Raw genomic sequence first — 22,722 nt, 5'->3', positions numbered from 1 at the left:
TCATCCAAAGTGACTTAGCATTCAGGTTATTCATACACTTATACATCACCTGGCCTTCGAAGCCGTGACCTTTGTGTCGAATTACAGAAATATCTCAATGTTCAGAAGAAGAGCAATGAATTCATGTTGCAACTAAACCAAGACATTGATGAACGGATTGGCAGATTCATTTATTAATCATCTGAACTTGATTTGGTTTCATTTTCAAGTTTGTGTTGCGTTGTTGGTAACCAATCATTTGTAAAGCCCAAAAGATTTAAAGGATGGCACAAAGTTTGAAGAAATCAGCTTTAATAGAGTACGGTTGGGGTGAGAGGCACTGATTATATATAGATATATATATATATAATCTGTTTATGACAAAGTGTCCTGTACATTACAGACATTATGAATGATTGTCTAAATCTCCAGTGATCTGCAGCACTTCTCTTATGTACATTAGATCACTTCAACATGATTTACTGGTGATAATAAACCATAGCACTTCAATATCTCCTATAAATTCAGTGACATTATTGAATTTCATCAATAAATCTCTTCTTTAGTCAATAGAATATATTGCATCGCTTGCAATTACAATCACATACATTACAACTGAAATACATGCAACAAAAACATGTTTGTTTATTAAATTGATAGAAACGATCCCTTGGTTTGTTCTTTTGAAATATTTTTTGTGTTAAGTGTAGTAATACCAGCATAAACTAAACCTAATGACTTACAACAAAAAAGAAACGTAGACCAACCATTATGATTTAGGTGTAATTGTGTAGTGGGTTATTGATTTTGTGTGTGTTCTTCTTCATTATTTTAAATTCATTTCACATTTTTATCATGTTGAATTTTTTTTACCTGGAAAAGCATATTAGGCTTTATGATCCTGTGTAATGATTTTATAAAGTCACAGGCTGCAAAGATCATCAATAGAGAGCAAAAACACAATTGGATTTATTTTGATTCTTGCCGTTGCCATTTAAGACTGAACAAACGCTTTTCCTCATGAACCTGAACACATATTATGAACCAGTACGTTTTCATCTTTTGAAAAAGAAAGCAAACGCCTTTTAAAGTGAAATGAAATACAATTCTGCATCAAAGATAACACAAGTCATCAGGTTTTGATGGTACCTGAGTGTTATAAAGTGAACTTTCTGTTAAAGGGATAGTTTGGTGTTTTTTTCAAGTTGATCAATTAAAACCTATGCATCAAGCTTCTTCATTATACAATATGTCATAAAACTTCCAGTTGTGTTTCAACTGAACTCAAATGTTTTACATTACAATTTATAATCTAATTCACACTGAAGTTTTCCTCTTACAGTGACTCAATACATGAACCAAAAGATAAACTGAACTATTGAAGCGATTCAGACAAAGCATGAGCGGTGATTCTTTCATGTCCGGTTATCAATCTGTTTTCAGTTAAGGGACGGTTAACACAATCATTTCACGCCAGGTAATTCTTCTCAATTATTATAGACTATATCATATACCTGCTCCCATCCACTTCAACAGATCAAACCACAAGAAATTGCTTAATTTCTCGACTTCAGTAAGTGGTTGAATGATTCCTCAGGAGCTCTGTAAATCTCTGTCTCGCTCTCTGAACGGAAAGAGAGATGATCCCTGAGGTCTGAGAGTGATTTCAAATATATCCTAACATGACAAAACATACTGCCGTGTCCTAAATATCACCCAACCGATTCACTTTATCAAACTCAATGCAAACAGAAGATAACATTCATTCGGGAAAGAAAGAACGCGATTTCAATTTTGTCAAAATAGAAAAGGAAAAATGACTTCAAACGGCAAGATCTTCGTCTTGCAACTCTTTTAAGAAAACCAACGCATTCACTTCAGTCTGTATCTTCACAAAGCCAACACTGGAATGTTATTTTTCTGAGGTCTAAAGATTCGTCCCTTATTTAATTTTTGCACGAATCAACATCATGGCAACCGGCAGCGCTCCATCTTAAACGCTCTCACTGTTTGATTACACTGCTCAGCGCTGGAACGGCTTGCGAACTTTCTTGCGCCGACGCGGAGGCTTTCCTCCTTCGGTCCAGTTATCGCTGGGTTCGCTCCGTTGGGTTCCTGAGCTGAAGAACCCGGTTTGCGGAGGAGATCCTGAAAACATTCCTGCGGTACCAGCAGCAGCTCCAGGACCATGATTAGATGAAGGTCCTTCAGGGAAGAACCCTCCGTTAGCAGATACGTTATTAGGAACTCCGCCCTGGAAGAAGCGATTAAAGAAATCCTGCAGATCTGCGGGTGAACCACCACCTGGAGGACCATGATCTGGAGGAGGTCTAGAGGATACACAGAGAAAACCGTCACTACATACTTAATAATGACTAACTAACAACTGACTGAACACACTTGACCAACCACAGCTTTTATCAACCATAAACACACAAGACACACAGCGCTCTCTCGCCTCTTATTTACTCTTAAGCATAAAACTGCAATTCACTTGTGCAGTGAATAGTTTTCATCATTACACAAGTTTGGCTTCGGCTCTGTTTATATGCACGGGTGAATCTGATGGTTTGAGCTATACAGGTTTAGTTACAGATGATCATCTTATCAGATTATAAAAAAATAAATATCAGTCAATATGGTTATCCAAAACTCTTGTCTTATGAGCAGGTAAGTGGTTTATTGTTTACTCTTGTTTTAATTCATTTAAATTGCTAACAGGTTCATTTAACCAAACAGATCAACGGCTATCTGTTTAGAAGATAGTTACTGCAATAAAAAATATACCGCACATGTTGAAAAAGATTAAAAAATTTTCAGCTAAATTATTGGGGTCTTCTTACACCTCTCAGCCATATTTGATTGTCGTTTATGACATCGGTAAACATACACAAGCTAAAAATCCCTTGACACTACAGTCAGAAAATTTCATATGAGTTTTTCGGTATTCATCATCCTAAAAGTTCATCACGCACCCAAACCTGATGAGTCTGATGCGTATGTGCAAAACAATACAAACAGAGTCTTGATAATGTTAGCGCTATTCACTACGAATTTATGAAGCACTCTGTCATTCTTACACCCTTGGTTTTTCCTGCAAAAAATGACTTTCTTACTTAGTATTTTTGTCTTGTTTTCAGTATAAATATCTAAAAAAATTAAATCAAGATGTATTTTCTTGATGAGCAAATGACCTAAGAAAATAAGTCTAGTTTTCAGACATAAGTATACAATTTAAGTGCATTTGTGAAAAAAAATCTGCCAATGGGGTAAGAAAAAAAATATTTTTTTCTTAAACACTTTATTCAAGAAATAGACTATTTTTTTGCTGTTTTAAGCACAAATTCACTTAAATTTTGACTTATTTTCATAGGTGACTTTCCTCATCAAATAAAAATACATCTTGATTAAAGATTTTTTTAGATATTTGTACTGAAAACAAGACAAAAAAACCTAATGCTGGGTACACACCAAAAGATAATCGCGCTGATTTTGGGCATATTTCCCCCCCTTCCAACAATCCTAGCTATGTCCTGATTATCTTGATGGTCCTACTGATTATCAGATTTTCCCGTGGTGTGAGGTGTGTCCAAAAGAACATGTTTAATATTTATGATCAGAACTCCTGATGTGTGGGGGGAACCCCAAGGACAAACGAACACACGCTCTTGAGATTATCACATGAAATGAAACAATATCCAATAAGAAAGCGAGACGATGGATGACAAAAGCAGTCATGGTGCAGCACAAAGTGAAGTAGATGCAAAGTGAACTTGTTCAGACCATGTTCCATGACTTCACCCAAACCCTTCACTTTTATTTCTTTAAATATTCTGTGAAAATCAGTCTAAACACTATTATTGAAATTTCTGCCATGCTTGTTCTGAAGTTTCACAAGATTTCCTGTTTTCACGGTCGAGACTCTGGTTGAAAATCTGTTTGTGTGTGGTGTGCTGTTTTAGACACATTATGGCACAACACCACTATAGGAGCAAAAATCTAGGTTAAATCTAGGAATTTTTATCCTCATGTTTGTGGTCTATCACATTTTGAAAATCTTATAAGATGAAAAAAATCTTTTGGTGTGTACCCAGCATAAGTAAGAAAGTCACTTTTTATAACTTTGTATAAATAAATGTACACACATGCATGTATATGTTTTAGAAATGTTTACATGTTTATATACATTTGTATACTTATGTATAATATATTTTATATATAAATACTTAATATATACATTTTCTTTTCTTAAAATTATACATGAATGTGTTCATATTTATATATATACATATTTATTATACACAGTTTACACACATATGTGATGTAAACAAAAACTTTTATTCTGCTAACGATTAATCGCGATTAATTGTTTAGCATCCCTAATCCCGATACTTGTGTGCCAATAGAGACAGAGCGCAGTTATGCAAATGTAAAACTACGCCCACCGGGGGGGACAATCCAACCGTCTCTATTGACTTTGTTTTGCGAGAGGCCGCCTCCTTGTCATTTCTGGCTTATAACAAAAAACAGAATAATGCCTAAAAACTGCTGTGTGACAATATGTACAGCTAACAAGCCAAAAAACACAGAAATAAGTTTTTATAAGCTGTCGAGCCAGGGGCGTAGCCAGTAATGGGCCAGGGCGGCACAGGCCCGCCCACATAACTCCCTGGCCCGCCCAGGCAAGTTTAACCAAAATACATTTTTTGTTTATTTTTATTATTCAAATGTATTTAATAAAATATATTAACTTAAAACGGATTTATTATTGACTGGTGTGTGTTTAATTTGCTTTCTAAATAAACTGGAATTGTTGAAGAAAGTTGTAGGAAGCTTCCGAAACGTAATTGGTTGCTTGGTTGCTAGGAGTTCTGATAGATAGACTCTGTGGGGGGCGGCGGCCGGCGGGCTCTAGCAGTCTGCCAGCTAACTTTGCTAACTGCTTTTTTAGCTAATATTAACATTGCCACAATAATGGCTAAAGTTTCTTTAATGTGTTATTTAAAAAAGCAAGATTAGACGAAGAAGATACGCCACTGCCTCCATCTACCGAGTCTTACCAGCCCAGTTCTTCAGACGCTGGTGGCGCCGGCTGCCGCTTGCTCCCTGGCGGCAGTTCCAGTGCTCTCTCCCGGTCAGTCTGACACAGGTTACCCGCCGATCTAACTGCAATTGATGAACCACCTTCACAACCCAATTTGCATCCATGAGTTACTACCCGCCTCAACAACCTTTTGTTTTTTGAAAAAGAACTCTGTGACTCTTCGGACTATAATGAGATCATTTCTGTTTTCAACATCAAACCCAGGCGTTTGCGTCTTGTTTTGTAGAATTAAAACAACAAAGGTAGGCATGCTGTTTAACTAATTTCCTTATTTTTGCTCGTGAAGTGATTTAACTAAGTGGTGTGTTGTGTATAGATATATGCCAGCCTTATAGATTAAACTTACATTGTTTAATTTTAATGAGTTGCTATTTTTGGCACAAAAGCTTAATTTCCAACTGGCTGATTGCACTGTATATGGTTGATTTAACATAACTTAGGCAGTGTGTTGTTATTTATTTCAAACGTTGCTCTGCTGAGAGTTTTCGTCATTTCAATTTATTTTTAGCCTACTTTATTTCAGGTGAACTGTTTTTGCACTGCTGATGACTAGCCTGAATAAGCCTGGTTTGTCCAGCCTTTATTGAGCTATGTTGGTTTAACATGTTTAGACAGTGTTTTATTATTGACTTCGCCAAAAATTGAAAAGTAAAGATGTCACTGTTTTTGCAGTTTGTCTATTGTTTTTTTTCACTCTAAGGTTTATTTATTATTTAAGTAATTTTATTCTGATAAACTATAGGCCCACTCACTTTTGCTCCGGCCCGCCCAAAATACAATTTCTGCCTACGCCCCTGTGTCGAGCCGTAAAACTCAGCCTTTAAGAAGGAAAAAGTGGATCGCCGACTACGTTTCCCCCAGTGGTGCCGTCCTACTTATAGTAGTACTATGAAAAGTTGCCCGTTTCCACTTTTATGTCTTTAAACGCTTGTTTTTGGGGTTGCGAGCTTAAAAAACTTATTTCTGGGTTTTTGGCTTGTTAGCTGTACACCTTATCACACAGCAGCTTTAAGGCATTATTCTGTTTTTAAGTTTTATCTGTAAATAAGTTTTTATAAGCTGTCGACCCCAAAAAACAAACGTTTAAAGACACAAAAGTGGAAACAGGCAACTTTTCATAGTACTACTATAGTAGAACTGCGCCCACTAGAGGGAAAAGTAGTCGGCGATCCACTTTTTCTTAGCTTGACAGCATATAAAAACGTATTTCTGTTTTTTTTATTGTTAGCTGTACATTTTGTCACACAGCAGCTTTTAGGCATTATTCTGTTTTTTGTTATAAGCCAGAAATGACATGGAGGCGGCCCCTCGCAATACAAAGTCAATGGTGGGCATGGTTTTCAGGTTATGACGCGCTGCACTATGTCTCTATTTAATACATATTGCGATGATGAGGGAATTGTGATTTGTTGTTTCAATCTGATTTTTGTTTGCCTTAAAAGGCTAGACAATTAAAAATACTTGATCATACCCTTAAACAGACTGTATATGAGTCATATTACCAAAAACAATGCATTAGGCCTACATCTTTCAGAATTTCATTTCAGGAGCAGACCACATACATAGTACATATTTTAAAGTACCTTAAATCATAAAACTAAACATACATAATGAGCAAAATAAGGATAGAAACAATCTCTGAAATAAAATAAAGTGCTATGTTAAACTGTTCCAATAAATAAATAAGCTACTGAAAAATGTAATTTAAAATGTAACACATTAAAGAAGTAATATGTGCTACAAACTTTAAACTAAACTAATGCTTGAAAAAAAAAAGTGCAGTGCGTGGTCGTGACTTAATTCCAGTTTATTATCGGCATAAAAACCGGAGGCATGTTTGAGACTGCACATGCGCATGTGAACATGATTGACATAATGCAAGGTCTTATAGTTTCACTGTGAAAATTTCCGACTAATGAAGTTTACCTGTGCCGGCTGGTGTTGCTGCTGCTGCTGGCGCTCCCTTTAGAGCCAAATGAGATATGATAGGGAACGCGATGTGTATCAGGAGAGATGCCTATCCGCTGACAACCTGCCCATTCTGTGTAGACATACAGGCATGTATTTCAATATAAACATCAACAAACACAATACAAGTCCAGCAGCTTATCCATAAGTGAAGTACCAGTGATGTCAAAGACTTTTCCATCCATATAAGCAAAGTATGTGATGCGCAGTCCCAGCATACTAGATTCAGCCCACAGATCGCCCTCCTCAGCACTGTGCCACTTATTACATTCAGCACAGAACCGAGCTTCGCTGGGTTGCCGGTCCATCTCGAAGCGCCTGCGGATGAGACAACCGCTCAGATCATTGTACACATATAAAACAGGTCTGAGATCGTAGGACCAGATTTACGATGACAGCGATACGCACTTGTGTTTGCCCTCACATTTAGTGCACATCATGGTGTTCATGGCTTCTTTCAGGTCATCCTGCAGTTTGGTCAAGAATTCATTCATGGATTTTGAAAGCTCTGTAGTTGCCATCCGCTTCCTAGAAAACATTTAAAAGGGGTCAAAATGACACAAACATGCACAGGCCATTTTAATATACACATAGATGCTGCTTATAAAGCTTCTGCCATACTGGAACAGTCAAAGTCAGTCCATAAATGCTTAAAAGAAAGCATAATTCATGGATTTTTACTGTGTGACAAAAACAACTATAATCTTGATCGTTCCAAGATGGCAGACGCATAAATGTGTCTAAAGCAGTCAAACGTGGCATCTACATACACTGTATATCTATAGACCGTTTCAGCAGTAACAATATAAACAAGCGGCTGTCACGGTCCGCACGTAACTTCCGGTAAACTCCGCTAAGAATAAATAACAACAAAGTTCTTTAAACGTAATTTATTTATATAACAAGCAAAAAAACAACACATAGATTACCTAGGAAACCAAAACATTTGTTATTTTTGACGAGGCATTCGTTCAAGAGATCAGTTTAGTAACTAGTCAGACCATTAAAAAAACGAAACCGGAAGTAAGGTTCGGATCCAGACGTGTATCACGTGCGTCCAATGAAACCGTCTATAAAATACACAAGACTTAAAGGTGGTGGCGCAGCCGATGGTGTAGTTGGCGGTGCTCCGACATGTGGTGCTTTCGCACTTTCAGCGACCAGAGTTCGATTCCCGGCTCGTGGTCATTTGCCGATCCCATGCCCCTCTCTTCTCCATGTACTTTCCTGTCCTCTCCTTAATCGCTTTCAAATAAGAGGCAAAAATTGCCAAAAAATATAACTTTAAGACTAAAAGGTGGTGTGTGTACATTTTAGCAGCATCTAGTAGTGAGATTGCAAAGTACAACCAACAGCTCACCCCTTAAGGGGGTCGCACACCGGGCGTTCAGCGCCGCACAGCGTCGCGTCCAGGACAACTCTGAGGTATCGTAAAACCGGAAGTGCACATTAAATAGCGCAAGCTTAGTCAGATAGCGTCTACTTCAAAATGCAAAATATACGTTAGCATCCAATGTTAATCGTTAAGGATTTGGGGACAAATATGATTTATTTAATGTTAAACTATTTGAGTGGCGCGACAGGTATTTGAGCAACTTCCTGAGTCGTAGCTGGGTGGCACGGACAAGCCACCTGTCGGCATCGGTGTGCGTACACTCATAGAAAACAATGTGTTCGATTTTTTTAGAACGGTGCAGCGCTATGAGATGCTGAGCTGCCCATCCGGTGTGCTACCCCATTTAATTTCAAAACCCATATGGTAGCCGCCACAGGACAAACATGTCGTCGTCTAAAACAACGTAGGGATACGCTCTATAAAGCAGTTTGTTCATTTAGGGCTACATGACAGCGACTTTCATGTAAGGGGACTCACGGTGTATGTACATAAAAACGGTTAATTTTACACAAATGACAATATAGTAATGTAGATTATATTGCATTTCTGTCAATAGATCCTTATAAAAGTTACACAACGCACATTTAAGACCTTTTTAATACCACCAAAATTTAAGACCAAAGCTGGAAATTCACACTGTGGTCGTTCTGGCCTGTGTGGTAACCTGGTCGAACCCCCAACCACACCACCAGTTTCTTTAAGATATTTTTAACACCACAAATAATTATTTTAGACAAGCAAGCCTGTTAAAAGAAATACACATAACAGAAATTGTTTTTCACTGAGTTCTTAACACAAAAGACTGAAGGGTCGTTCATACTATAACGATAAAGATAAAAATGAACAATATTGTTGGGATCACTTTGAGTGAATATTTTTATGAAATGGTGAATGATAATCCACTGACAGCCAATCAAATCTATTTGAACTTTAAGTGCACCCACATTTGAAGTGACAGGCACTGTGGAGAAGCTCATGAGCGCCATAACATAAAATTACTTTTAAGTGTCCAGCGCTGCTGCAGTTGCAGTGAAATTTACAATGTTTTTTATTCTACTACACTATTACACCAAAAGGTAAGATATTATATTACACAAACTAGATTAATTGTTTACAGTTACGCTAAACCCAACATGTTTAGGACATCTGCTGGTTATAGCCGTTTTAAATGCACATTTACACATTTAATGACACATGAAATATTCAATATTATTTAATGCCATTGAAGGTAAATGATTTGCGCAGTTACTGAGCCTCTCGAGCGAATTAGCTTAAAGTAATTGTTATCGTTCAGTGGTGTGGACCCTAATATAGTTATCGTTATAAGGTGAACGCCTCTTGAACCTCCCTATTCCTGACTTTTCTTATATTTTTTATATAAAGTTATCAATTGCATAGGAAATCTACCCAGGAATTACAGGGTTAATTCTTATGATAGCAGGGCCACTGAGGTATTCTTGTTAAATGCCTGTAAATGTGCACGGACATACAGTCAAACACAATTTTGATAAATAAAATTGTTTTTTTTTTCTTGAATGATCGCTTTATCCAAATGCATATATGTCATTATGCTTAATGCATCAAACTTTGAAAGTTTCCCAAATCAATAACTTGATCATTTTGCTGACTAGAAGAATGGCCACCAAAGCCTAAAGGCGGGCGTACACGGTGCGATTTTTGCTGTCGTAGGGGCTCGCATGCGATTTTTTTCCTCGGGAGCAAATCGTTCATGCTCGTATGGTCGCGGCTCGCACCGTGTGAGAGGAATTACGAGCCGAGCAGGTTACGAGCACCTTACGACCTCCCGATCATTTTTAAACATGTCAAAAAAGTTCGGGAGCTGTCGGTATAAATTCGTAGTGTTGGTGCGGGTGTACGAGACGATCTGGCAAAGCACTTGAATTTGACCAATCAGAATGTACAAAAAGCAGAAGAAGAAAGACAAATGTAGCACTGCTACCTCAAATATTGATGACTACTCTATAGCTGGCTATGTTTCGCGCACACACACACCCCGGTTACCGGACATCATGACAAATATGACAGGTCCTTTCAGTGACGACCTCTTGATCAGCTTATTTGCCTGAAAAAACTTGTCATACGTGTTTTTGTGATGTCGGGTCACAGCTTTGGATGTGTGTGGAAACAGAGTGTAGTTGTTTTAGGCTATACCACTGTTCTGATAAGTGCTACCACAATGCATTAAACGAGGCTTTTTGATATTAAAACTTTTTTGTTTTACTTGTTGATTTTTCTTTACTTGTTAATATGTTTTATCATTATTTACAATGTAAACATAAAATAAGCCAACTAAATTATGTAATAAATAAATATAAAAATTATTAGACTCCACTGGTTTAAACAGTACAGGATGTACAAAGAATGTCGCAATTTTTGTGTAATCCAAGCTGTGCCAAATTTGCTGTAGTTTCATAAATGATTGGATATTAAGAGGGCTGTCGCGACAGAAAAAAGCAACGGAATGTCCATGTTTAATAGGCTAAGATATGCATTTATTGAGAGAGTACATAAACATGATGATCATATGCGGAGACGATGTTTCCCATCTTATTATGGAGCTTCTGCTTTAACAAGTGAGCTTGTTCGGTATTTTTACCCACATATATATATATATTTTTTTTTACATATTTTCGACCAAAGAAACAAATGATATAGCCCAGTGTAAGTTATATGGTAGCCTTAGCTTGTTTTGAAATGATGAGAACATTTAAATGACTAAAAATGTAGGCTATCTCTGAAACTTTATTTAAATAATGATTAATTTGTTTTCATACTATATTTGTATTGCTATGTATTAATTTACATAAGCCTACGGTGAAAATGCCCTATATTAATATGCAATGCCTTCTGTATGGCATTTATTTGTGCAGTTACAGGAGCATAAATGCTGCGGTCTCACTTTTACTTCAAGACACCGCATTGACCGAACATTTGCACAACAAGCCTAGACAGTGTGCTTATATTAAATTAAATTATTTTCGTTTTACAAATTAATATTTGGCTATAGATGTGTTGTCTTAATAATTTAATTATAAAGGGAAAGGCGTGTAACGTTAGCTTGCGTTTTACCTCATTGCTCCTCATTCTGCATTTACAAATAAATAAATAGGCCCACTGAATGTGTTTTTTGAACGGTCATATTTATAAAAAAGCAACAATATATGTAACATTAATAATAGCAATATAGATATTTACTTGGCACTAAAAACATGATATATTAAGACGGTAAAACCGCATATGTGCTAGCACGAACAATCACTGCCAGAGAAATTCCTTCACCGCCACAGCAGACCTATATTGCAATTTCGGAATGCATAAATAGAAATTCAAAAGAACAGAAATTCCAGGCTGTTTTATATACTAAGCCAATATCTTTACCCTATTCTTTTTGTTTTATTTTTTGTACATTCTGCCACAACGAAAGGTAGCCTACTTCATCCTCACAGGTGTGAAAATGCCTACGTCAGAACTCGTCAAGTCGTACAGTAAAATCTTGTCGTGTGTGACTGCGTCCGAATTATTTTCGTATAAACTCACTCGTGTCGTGTGCGAGAGCTCACGACGTTCCGAACGTCAGAATTCGCACCGTGTACGCCCAGCTTAAGGCACACCTGTGTAATAATCATGCATCTTAATACACAGATTTAGACAGATTTGTGAACAATATTTGAGAGAAATAGGCGAAATAGTGTGTACATAGATCTTTGAACTCAGCTCATGAAAAATGCGGCCAAAATCAAAAGATGATAGATGATGAAGAGTTTGTAGCTTGTCATCTTAATGGTGGTATTTAATCTGTAAAGCTTTAAGTGACGATCATAAGGGGAAACGTCATGTAAACATCTCAATTAGAGGTGCACCAATATATCGGCCAATAATTGCTATCAGTTAATAAAAGCTGTTTTATCGGACAACAGTTTAAAAACAAACGATAGTCATGGCCCATATATCCTGTCAATCAAACGAGAACTGGAAAAAATAATACATTTGAGTTCTGTGTATAGAAAATGTTTCATCACTAGTTTGATGTTCAATATTCAATATTAATGGTCATTATATAAATGAATAACATTTAGAAAATGTAATCTTCAGAATAGGGGTGGGCGATAAACCGGTAGACAAAATTAACCGGTAGAAATTTGTCAACCGGTAGAGATTTTGGACTATCGTTTCTATCGAGGTTACGTGCCCACGTCACGCTCCTGTGCGTGTGGTCGCGAAAACGTAACGTTTGTACACGTATTTAAGCACTGCAGTTTTAAAACAAGTTATTTTAAGCCATTGAAACACAGACAACAGATCTGTATGCGTGCGTTCTTTCTGTGTGTCAGGAGCGGACAAGTCGCGCAACCGCTGCTCTTTCTGTCTGTGAGGAGCGCGCAAGTCGCGCGACCTCTGCTTATTAAGCTCGTGAGCATTTTTCCCGCTTTATTGGCCTTAAATACACATATGCGTCAAAATTCCCGTCTTTGCAAGCATCATCATAAACACGACCAGTAAGGTCTTAAGAGAAAGTAAACAGCTAAAAGAGAAAGCGCATGTGTAACAGTGTATTGGATCCGGACTTTGGTCTTAAAGGGGAAGTTACCTAATTTTGCTCCTGTCTGTCACTCGTGTTAATCAAACAGCATTGAGAAAAAAATCTCTCACTGCTCCTGATTAAATCACTTTTCTACCTTAAATAAAAATATATATAGGCCTATACATACATGCATAATTATTTATTATCATTCTTATTGACTGTGTATCTTCAGAGAGCTTGAGTTTTGTTTGTTTTTATCTTCTTTCTATGCTTGTATATGTTTTTTGTGAGAATTATGAACATTTCTATGGTATTAAAGATTTAAACCTTATTAAAACATAAAAACTCTACCGTGATACATATCGTTATCATGATATAAAATTAATCCTATCGTGATACAAGATTTTGGTCATATCGCCCACCCCTACTTCAGAATTTAGTAGAAGTTAATATAGCCACCATACTATCAGTATTGGCATCAGTAGATATAAGTCTCTGAATAGGTAAGACAAGTAAAGAAATGGGATAAAGCACAACAAGTGTACAGAAAATTACACCACAAATAACTGCAATATTATAGTTTAAACAGAGATGGCGATAGAGAGGCCAAACCTTCGGATCTTTAAATAAAAATGTTTGTGTTACAATGATGAGAATTTTAGGAGAAATTTACAGGAATAAATATGGTCGTAAAAAACTGACCTCTTTTAAAAACCTTTTGTTACTTGTGTGAAGAATGTCAGTTCACTCTCTTTCAACTTCGTTACATGAAATGAATCTTGTAAACATTTTATTTGGGAAATGTACTCACAGTTCATACTCTCTGCGTGTTTCTGGATTACTGACAATGTCCCACGCTGCTCTTAACACCTTGAAAGCCTCGCCAGCACCCGGGTGCTTGTTTTTGTCTGGATGAATCTACAGGTACAACACACCGTCACATATTTCACATGAAAACTGGTTTATCAAAAGTCAGGGCAGAGATTTCATGTCACGTCACCTGTACAGCCAGCTGTCTATAAGCTCTCTTAAGCTCAGATTCAGTGGCGTGAATGTCCACACCCAGAACATTAAACGGGTCCAACTCCTCTTCAGGGATCTGCATCACAGAGCAACATCAACACAAGTCTGATTTACTACTATGGATAAAATGCCAAACCATTAAGCAGCACATTATTATTTCAAGGAAGCCAGCCATCTTTCATATTTCGGCCAAAGATGGAAGTTTCCCATCTAGAAAAGACCTATTTCTAACCTTAAAACATGTTCATACACACACACAGTAGACATGTGCTGATGTTTGGTAATGTGGTACAGCAGGGTAGTGATAATGCACAGTAGTGTTACTGCAGGGTTACTGTAGGGATGTAACAATAATTTGCGATACACACAAATAATACCAGTCCGATATTGATTCTGAATTGCAAAGGTTATATTATGCACAGCTCTTTCATGTACTACGACTCTTTGATCAGTAAGAAGTCCTTATCGATCTGAAATCACTGTTAGTTTTATGCAAACATAATCATTATATATATTCTTTATTATCATGAAAATACCTGAAAAGGTTTGAAGAACAGTGATATAAATATGCTAATAGGCAATTCCTGGAGATGTGGGTGTAAATGTTTTTTTTTTCTGCGGATCATATTGAGTTTTTGCATGAGAGCACCCTCTGGCTTTTGGATGTAACGGCATTTCACTGTAGTTCATTGAAAAGCATAGCAAGCAGAACCGGACATTGCACAAATTACCGTGAAGAAAATGTGCATTACCATTCTTTTGACCGGTTAAGATGGGTGGGTATGCTGGTAAGTGTGACATGTAGAGGTCATCACTGGTCCACTTAGATCCCAAAACCCGAGACGGTCAGGTCTAATGCTACGTTTACACCAGCCGCGGTAAAGCGTCGGGGCGAGTGATTTTTATGTTAAGTCAATGTGAAGACATTAACTTAACTGGCGCTGTAGACGCAATTCCACCTCATTCGCGCAAATTGAGCGTATGGCACGGTAGGGTTGTGCCGATGGACGATATCATCGTTCATCGTGATGGTTGATTGACATCACGATGGAGACCCACCCCACTCCGATGAGTGGACATACAATAACTCTCTTCTATAGACTATAGTTAACCTAAAATCTTTGCGGGAATTGTTCTATAAATTAAATTGAAAATATAACTAATGAATATATGCTATTTCAAATACTGTAGTCTATGCCTGAGACGTGACGTGTGTTAGTCTGTAAAAATATCCTGTCAGGCATTTGATCTTGACATTTCTAGAATCTTGTCTTTTGACATGTTGTACTTTTAACTTAAAATATTTAATTTTGTACAAGAAAACAGCCCATATTAATAATTTATTAGTAGCCATTGTAGTGTCTCGGGAGATCGTGCTCATTGTTACAGAGCTATGTGGCTATACTGCCCTGAAGAGGCAGTTTAAGATATAAATCCAAAATTCAGCGAAGAAAAAGGGAAACACACTCCGATCGAAACTCAGTCAATTGGGTTCGTAAAATAACAAAATTATAGCTTTTAAGTACAAAATAGTATTTATGTAAAAATCTATATTAAAATAAAAAAGTGCACAACTCTTCTATTTGCCATCCTGCAAATAGACAACCGCATAGCACTTGCCCCTCCCACAAGAAGCAGATTTTGCCTCTGACGCTCGTCAAAAGCTTGCTATTCTTCTGCGCGTCTACTTCGCTCTTGACGCGCGAATGCATTTAAACTGTTCAAGCGGCAAACAAGGCGCGGTAGACGCAATTTTGACACCTAAAACGCGGCTGGTGTAAAAGTTTCATGTGTGCGTCGGACACGCACGGGTCGGATTTAATAGTGCCATCGAGTCTCTTGTAATTTTAAATTAATTTTTGCCTAACCCTAACCGAAGACCTTAACTATCTTGCGTGCATCGAGTCCTTTTCCAACACCTCCTCTGTTTGCCAAGAGCATCCGTGACATTGTGTGGTTGGCGGTAGGTTATTTTTTTGTTGAGACAGACCTGTCAATACATTTTTAAATGCACGTTTTAGCAGTTTCCTAGGGGTCGTCAGATAACAAATGAAAATTAATAAAGAAGCGGGCCAAATTGTTTGCAAGGCCACTGGGCTTCTTTTGTCGGACTGGTGCAGACTGCACAAACATCAGTGCCGTTTACATTTGGGTCTAGTCAGGTTAAAAAAATTACCACTGCGTCGGGTTGGACTCGGGTCTTATTTTCGCAGATTTGTCTCGGATCGGAGACTTTCTTTAAAAAAAAAATTTTATGCACCTTGGGTTCAGGTAAATAGTGATTCGGGTCATTTCGGGTGGGGTAAATTTCTTTGGACCTGAGAAGACCTCTAGTCACATGCACGTGCACACTGTTGTCTCACATGGAGAAAAATGGCAGGAGGAGGAGCACTGCAGATAATATATCCCCTTTCTATATATGAAAGTCCGTGGTATGAATGCCAGGGCTCGCAAAATCGCTCGCCCGACGTCCCGGGGCTATTGTGAATTACTGTCGGGCTACCAAAATGTATCTCTGCCCTGCCCGTCGGGTTATCTTGGGGAGGAAATAATATTTTAATGTTTTTGCTTTGTCTCAGATTTAGTTAGGTCATTATATTGCATGTATTTCGGCGTCCTATTGTCAGTCATTATCCTCACGTAACAAGTGAAACTGTCAGGAAATGAAGTGAAGGCATAAATAAAACCATCCTTAAATGTGCACGTCTGATATGCGCGAGAGTCGAGACCCTCTGCACGGCACGCGCTTCTCCCGGCTTCGCTCTTCACGAGCACCTGCTTGCTTTGTGCTCAGCAAGAAAGCGCGAACTCAAGTCATTTAAAAAATAGCGTCATTTCATTTTTACCTCATAGACTAACATTGTTTTAGCGTTTCTTTTTTCTTTCTTCAATTAGTAACTTAAATTTGTGAGAAGGAAAATATGTTTGAGTGATTTCCGGTCGATTTGACACGTCTAGCCTATTGAGAGTATGTGATTTTACAAGCTGATAGGTGACTAAACAGCAGTGGTAAGATAAGTTTACCAAAAGCGGATAGAATGTGTGTTTGTCATTTCGTTTTACCTCAGAGTCTAACATTATTCTAGCAAAAATAAACTGCTATGGTAAGATCTCTTAACCTTAAGGGAATTAAATGTTTATTTCTTTTTAATAAATATCGCCTTTAAGTCTTTTATATTGTGTTAAAGTCACTGGTTGTTTATATATTTGATAAAATACCTTGTTATCTAAATACAATGTGTGATGTGTTGAGGTATTTTTTATAAAAAAATAACCTGTGTTATAATACATTCATATAATATTTCAGTAATATAAAAATTATATTATTTTAACGTTAGGGGAACGTTAAAATACCCTTAAAATAACATTAGGGGAATGTTAATTTTCCTAAAGAAAATATTCCTGGCTAACCAAAAACCTTGGAAAATAGGGGAACGTTTTGGGAACCAAATTGTTAGCTGGGGATGAGCAGGAATAGTTGGCTTACATGAAAATCCAGGATTGATCAATATTCTACATTAAACAGTGTATTTTTTATTCGGGCTACTTATATTCATTTCGGGCTACCAAAAATTAAAGAGTGTCTGCCCGAATGCCATATAAAAGTGTTAACTAGACTTCTAGAGCTACGCTTAAGTTTGAATCTCGTAATTTCACAACTAAATTACATGAATGGCACAGCAATTATGTTTAAACCTTCTTTCTAAACTTCTCTTCTGAGATACTTGGACTGACTGATTTGTTATACACAGGTTAGTGGTAGACTGATGCGATATTTATAACCGTTCATTATAATCAATCTGTTTAAAGGAGTCATTAGGTTGTGCATTAGACATTAGCAAATGCGAAAACTAACGAGAAAAGAGATAGTGGTTAGTTTAGAGCAGGGGTGCCCAATCCTGTTCCTGGAGGGCTACCGTCCTGCAGATTTTAGCTCCAACCCCAATCAAACACAGCTGAAGCAGCTAATCAATGTGTTCAGGGTTACTTGATAATTATAGACAGGTGTGTTGGAGCTGGGTTGGAACTGAAGTCTGCAGGACGGTAGCCCTCCAGGAGCCCTCCCATTAATCTCATTGAATTATTAAATAAAGCTTTGGCGGGACAAAAATTTGTTTTGAATGCCACCAAAAATATCCAATGCGGGGAAACCCCTTGTGTCTATATGAAAACCTTATATAATACCTTGGCCAGTGCTAGGAGTCTCTGTAGCTCTTCTCCAGGCTGACATCTTTCCGTTCCTCTGCTGGAAGACTCTGGATTTGAGTTTTCATTCACGATGCCTCGATTAAAGAACCACCTGTGAATTCTCATGCTCACATCAGACAATTTTCTCCAAACCCTGCTGTTCTGTAGGGAAAGCCACCATTTCTTGCCTCGCTCCCCTGTCAGCCTCGCCAAGACACAACTCATAATTTGAGAGGCGCAAGACAGTGCAACACGGAGAAACCTTACATTAGAGACGAGCGAATGTCGAACCTGACCTGTAGTCCTGCCAATGCGCTTTATTAAAGCTACACCCGAACACCAGCTCCGGTCCCAGATATGCCTCAAATCGTGCATTGTGCCGGGAATATCGGTGAACTTCCAGAGCAAGTGTGCTCCAAACTCGTACAGCGCAATTCCTGCCGATTCCACAGCAATCCCGCAGCGGTGGGTTAAAGAGATGATGAGTTCAACAAACATACGGATGCAGGAAACGCACCACGGGCTAATGGATTCTGCCACAAAATCTCGACATGTCATTACGAGCTGAAGTCCGTTTCTCTGTCGCGTACGCCCGTGATTGTGTACGTAGTGGTTTCGTCGTCTCACCTGCTTGTGTCTGCTGGGCCCAGAGGAAGAGAAGTAAGATTTGTGAGACACAGAGGATGAAGAAGTCCATAATGGGGTCTGATCACATAAGCCCTGCCCCAATCCACTTTTTTTGGACCTTGCTTTCTTCCCGGTTCCAGCGTGGCGAGATTTAGACTCTCCGTCGATTGTAACCTCTCTATCTAATTCATTTTCTCGAGCGTTATTTTCAGAATTCTCATCTTCCTCTTGATCATCATTCAGATCTTCAGTTCTGGAATTGTTTTCGGTTAGTTCTTCATTCTCCTCTGCTTCCATTTCACCAATGTACGCATCAGTATATTCATGACCCTCAACCGCATTATTTTCCCACGTTGGCCCAGAGGAAATCGTCTCATGAGTGTCATTTCCTTCTGATGAACTAAGCAGGGAAACACCGGGCTGCTCGAAGTGGGTGGTATTCACTACCGTATCCCAATGTACAGCCATATCATCTTCCATCTCGTTCATACGAAAGCGTTTAATCCCTCACACTTAAGGACAGGATGAGAAGATCCATTGTGAGCTTCAGGAGAGCAGCAGACTCAAATATGCATGCTTCACATTTAACATGGACAACTGTCTCTTACTTACAAAAGAAACAAATGTAAGACAAATGTGGGTTCCTTTGCGTATCCAGGTGTTGCAGACACTTACGAACCATTAGACCATCCAGAATCCCTAAAACTGAAAAAGAAACAAAACAGTCAACAAACTGAAGCAGTAATCCTGGATGACACAATAGGTCAGTTTCCCAGTGAAGCAGCCGATCCGGTTAACCCGGTATGTCTGTCCCCCATTACACAATCTTATACTACTTCTCGCTTTCCCAACACCCAGCTGTTTTTTATATTTATTGTATTGTTTTATTTGTCATTGTGAGCTGTATAGGTTTGTACAAACGCTGTGCAAATGCTAAAAAAAACACCCAGCTGTTCTTAGGTGCCTGTGCATGCGCTGTCAGCAAAACTCCTTTGGCGACTCGAAGGTGAACAAAAACTCCAGAAGGGAACACAATCGGCTGCTTCACCAGACAGGGTTTAAATAAATCCAGGACTAGTAGTATTAGGATATACGTTAAGATATACATTAAGAAAGTTCAAACATGAATTTTAGTCTGGGACTAAGATAAATCCTGTCCCGAAAATCGCACCCATTTGTTTAAGTACAAACTTAAAAAATATACATCTAAGACCTTGTTCACGCTTTCAGTCCAAATCCGATTTTGGTGCATTTCAGATTTGACAGACTCACTGTCCATATTGTGTATCACAACTGTTCAGATCCGATCTGTGCGTCCTGTAGCGTTCTGCCGTTTTCCGGATTATCTGCACTGTTTCTACGGCAACGACGTCACGTTGGCACGACAATCTGCCTCGACATCTGACGTGTTTACGTTTTACGTGACGCAACACCAAGACGTAACCGAAAACTTACCCAAATGGATTTCCAGAAATGTGATTTGAAAAGGATTTCAAACCACCTCTGGTTGTAGCCTGAAACGGATTAGGGGAGAAAAAAAAGGATTTCATGTGTTTTTTTTCTAAATGTGATTGGATTTGGACCAAAATCGGATTTGGATTGACAGTGTGAACGAGGTCTAATAAAACTTCATTTTATTAAAGACTAAGGGGCTGTCCACACGGAGACGCGTATCACTGTAAACGTATACATTTTTGATCGTATTGGCGTTTCTTCCACACGGATCCGACGTTTTGGGAGACTGGAACCGCTATTTTTTGAAACCGGTTCCTAAAGTGGATAAATCTGAAATCGATACCCTTGCGGTTTCGTGTGTACAGCCAATCCGTATATTTTGTGAAGCGAAAACGTCATCACACTACGTGTCGGCAGCGTCACATGTAACAGCAACAACAATAATGGCGGACTACGTGATTGTGTTTGTGCTACAGAAGCTACTAAGCCTACTAGCTTTATTACATCAAAATCTATTGCTTCTATGCAATTGTGGTGAGCAACAAGCAATAGTGGACAACACCATACGCCACATGCTCTTAGATCCACCGCGAAAGACAACCAGGAGAAAGACTCCGCTCTTGCTCTTGAAGTTGTTGCATTCGCCATCACTTCTTCTTCTTGATTCGTATACAGCGCGTAAGGTTATGCGCATGCTCAAAGTCTTCTTATAGTGTATATCTGTGGCAGAATTACAGCACCCCATACTGGTCTGGCATATATACAACACCGCTTTCAGTCGGTTTAAGTGGTTTCATGTGTGCGCAGATATTTCTTAGAACGAGGAAAGAAATGATCGGATAGGAAATGCACCGGCTTCGTGTGGACAAAGCCTAAAACCACCACAAAACTTGAGTAGGACACACATTATTTTATTTTTACCATAAATAACAATCCTATTAATTCATCCTTAAAATTCATCTTTAATCCTTAAAGACAAATATATCATAAAAAATTATAATATATATTTGCTTCAGATGAATTCACAAGTCTTATCTTCAAGTCTTAAAATCTTTTTTATGATGTTTAATTGCCAAATTCACTAACTAAATAATAATACTGACGAAAGATCTTGTAATCAGAAGCAACAGTTAAAGGTATTGTGGAGGATTTTCTTTTTTCCAGTTGGATCATCAAGACTATTGGTCCTCCTAGTTGTCAATCAGGAATGTTGCACAATTGCATTTTTTTTAAAGTGGAGAAGGCGGTTCTTTTCTAAAATTCAAGAAAATCCTCCGCTACACCTTTAATACAGATGATGATGTTTCACTCTCAATGCCTTGAGAAATACTTCAGATACTTTTGTTAATAATACCTCATACGTGACCCTGCTTGTGAAACCCCAGCTCAAGTCATGTTTTGTGATATATTGATTTTTACATAAAATCAACCTAAATAATGTAAGAATATTCTGTAGAAATATAACCTTGTAATCTTTAATACATTGGCTGAGTAAGATCAGGTCAATGATTCAAATCAATGTGAGAATAATGGCTGAAATCAAACTTTGATCCTCCAAATCTCAGTATTGGATTTTGAGACTTGAGCTTGGTTTTCACAGACAGAGTCACATAATGTCATACAATTATCATTAAACTAAACTTATGCACAACTCTTTACTGCACATCTGCATGTTTTCTACTTCAACTAAAAGTAAACACACAAGAAACCTGCTAGCACTCTACAAACTAAATGTGCCCTATTAAAAGCTTGTTTTATTACCAACATATATAACCCAGTCCAATAACAACACTTTCTAAATCTATTTGAGCTACGATAACATTTACGAAACTCTTCAGAAATAAATAAGTTGCTAAAAGTAAATAAAAGTATGAAGATAAACATGCTAACGTGACAAACACTTACTGTACACACGAACTGTTCAGCTGATTTAAATGACTCTCATTGTGATTTTTCATGTTTACTGGGTCTCTTTATAAATGCTGATGTTAGCAGGTGAGATCATTATTATTGCAATACACTAACAATGAAGAGAAAGTAAAACAATTTAAGTGTTTATGTTCGTCTATATGCAGCTACTCTCACCGTCCTTCTTCATTTCTGTTCACTTCCGAGAGGACGGTGACGTCACGTCCGTCACGTTAACTCTGTTCCAAAGATCCGCTCACTCGTTCATTCCTAAAAGTCTTATGAAAATGAGTACAAGTTTGGAAACGAACATAAATATCATTCATCAGAGTACTGTCGCGCAAATTTTCCTCATTAATTTAAATTTATCTGTGTCGTTTTATAGATTTTATCATAACATGAGTTTATTTTCACACTGTTCAGTTGTCACAAAGAATGTATTTGTTGATAAAAAAGAGGAAAAAACATAATAAAACATGTTAAAACATATAAACCCTAAATGTATATCACATTTTATTTAATTACAAAAAA

The 22,722-nt window shown here is 37.9% G+C and overlaps 1 protein-coding gene across 3 annotated transcripts; it reads right to left on the bottom strand.

Annotated features, from left to right (window-relative positions):
- Positions 1-236: 236 nt before the first annotated feature.
- On the bottom strand, positions 237-22,432 carry dnajc14 (DnaJ (Hsp40) homolog, subfamily C, member 14). Of its 3 annotated transcripts, XM_065241937.2 has the most exons (9): positions 22,189-22,392; positions 19,441-19,533; positions 18,199-19,340; positions 13,991-14,089; positions 13,802-13,908; positions 7,460-7,579; positions 7,209-7,369; positions 7,010-7,124; positions 237-2,309 (listed from the first exon to the last, which is right to left on the bottom strand). In XM_065241937.2, the coding sequence occupies exons 3-9, from the start codon at positions 19,315-19,317 to the stop codon at positions 2,003-2,005; spliced, it is 2,028 nt and encodes a 675-aa protein (XP_065098009.1). In that variant the 5' UTR covers positions 19,318-19,340; positions 19,441-19,533; positions 22,189-22,392; the 3' UTR covers positions 237-2,002. The 3 variants fall into 3 exon arrangements, with proteins under 3 accessions (XP_065098009.1, XP_065098008.1, XP_065098007.1); XM_065241936.2 differs by having other exon boundaries at positions 240-2,309; positions 18,199-19,533; positions 22,369-22,432; XM_065241935.2 differs by having other exon boundaries at positions 240-2,309; positions 18,199-19,533.
- Positions 22,433-22,722: the final 290 nt, after the last annotated feature.

The sequence above is a fragment of the Paramisgurnus dabryanus genome, chromosome 14 (genome assembly GCF_030506205.2).
Source record: "Paramisgurnus dabryanus chromosome 14, PD_genome_1.1, whole genome shotgun sequence".
NCBI classification, from domain to species: domain Eukaryota; kingdom Metazoa; phylum Chordata; class Actinopteri; order Cypriniformes; family Cobitidae; genus Paramisgurnus; species Paramisgurnus dabryanus.
This window is presented reverse-complemented; position numbering and strand designations above follow the sequence as displayed.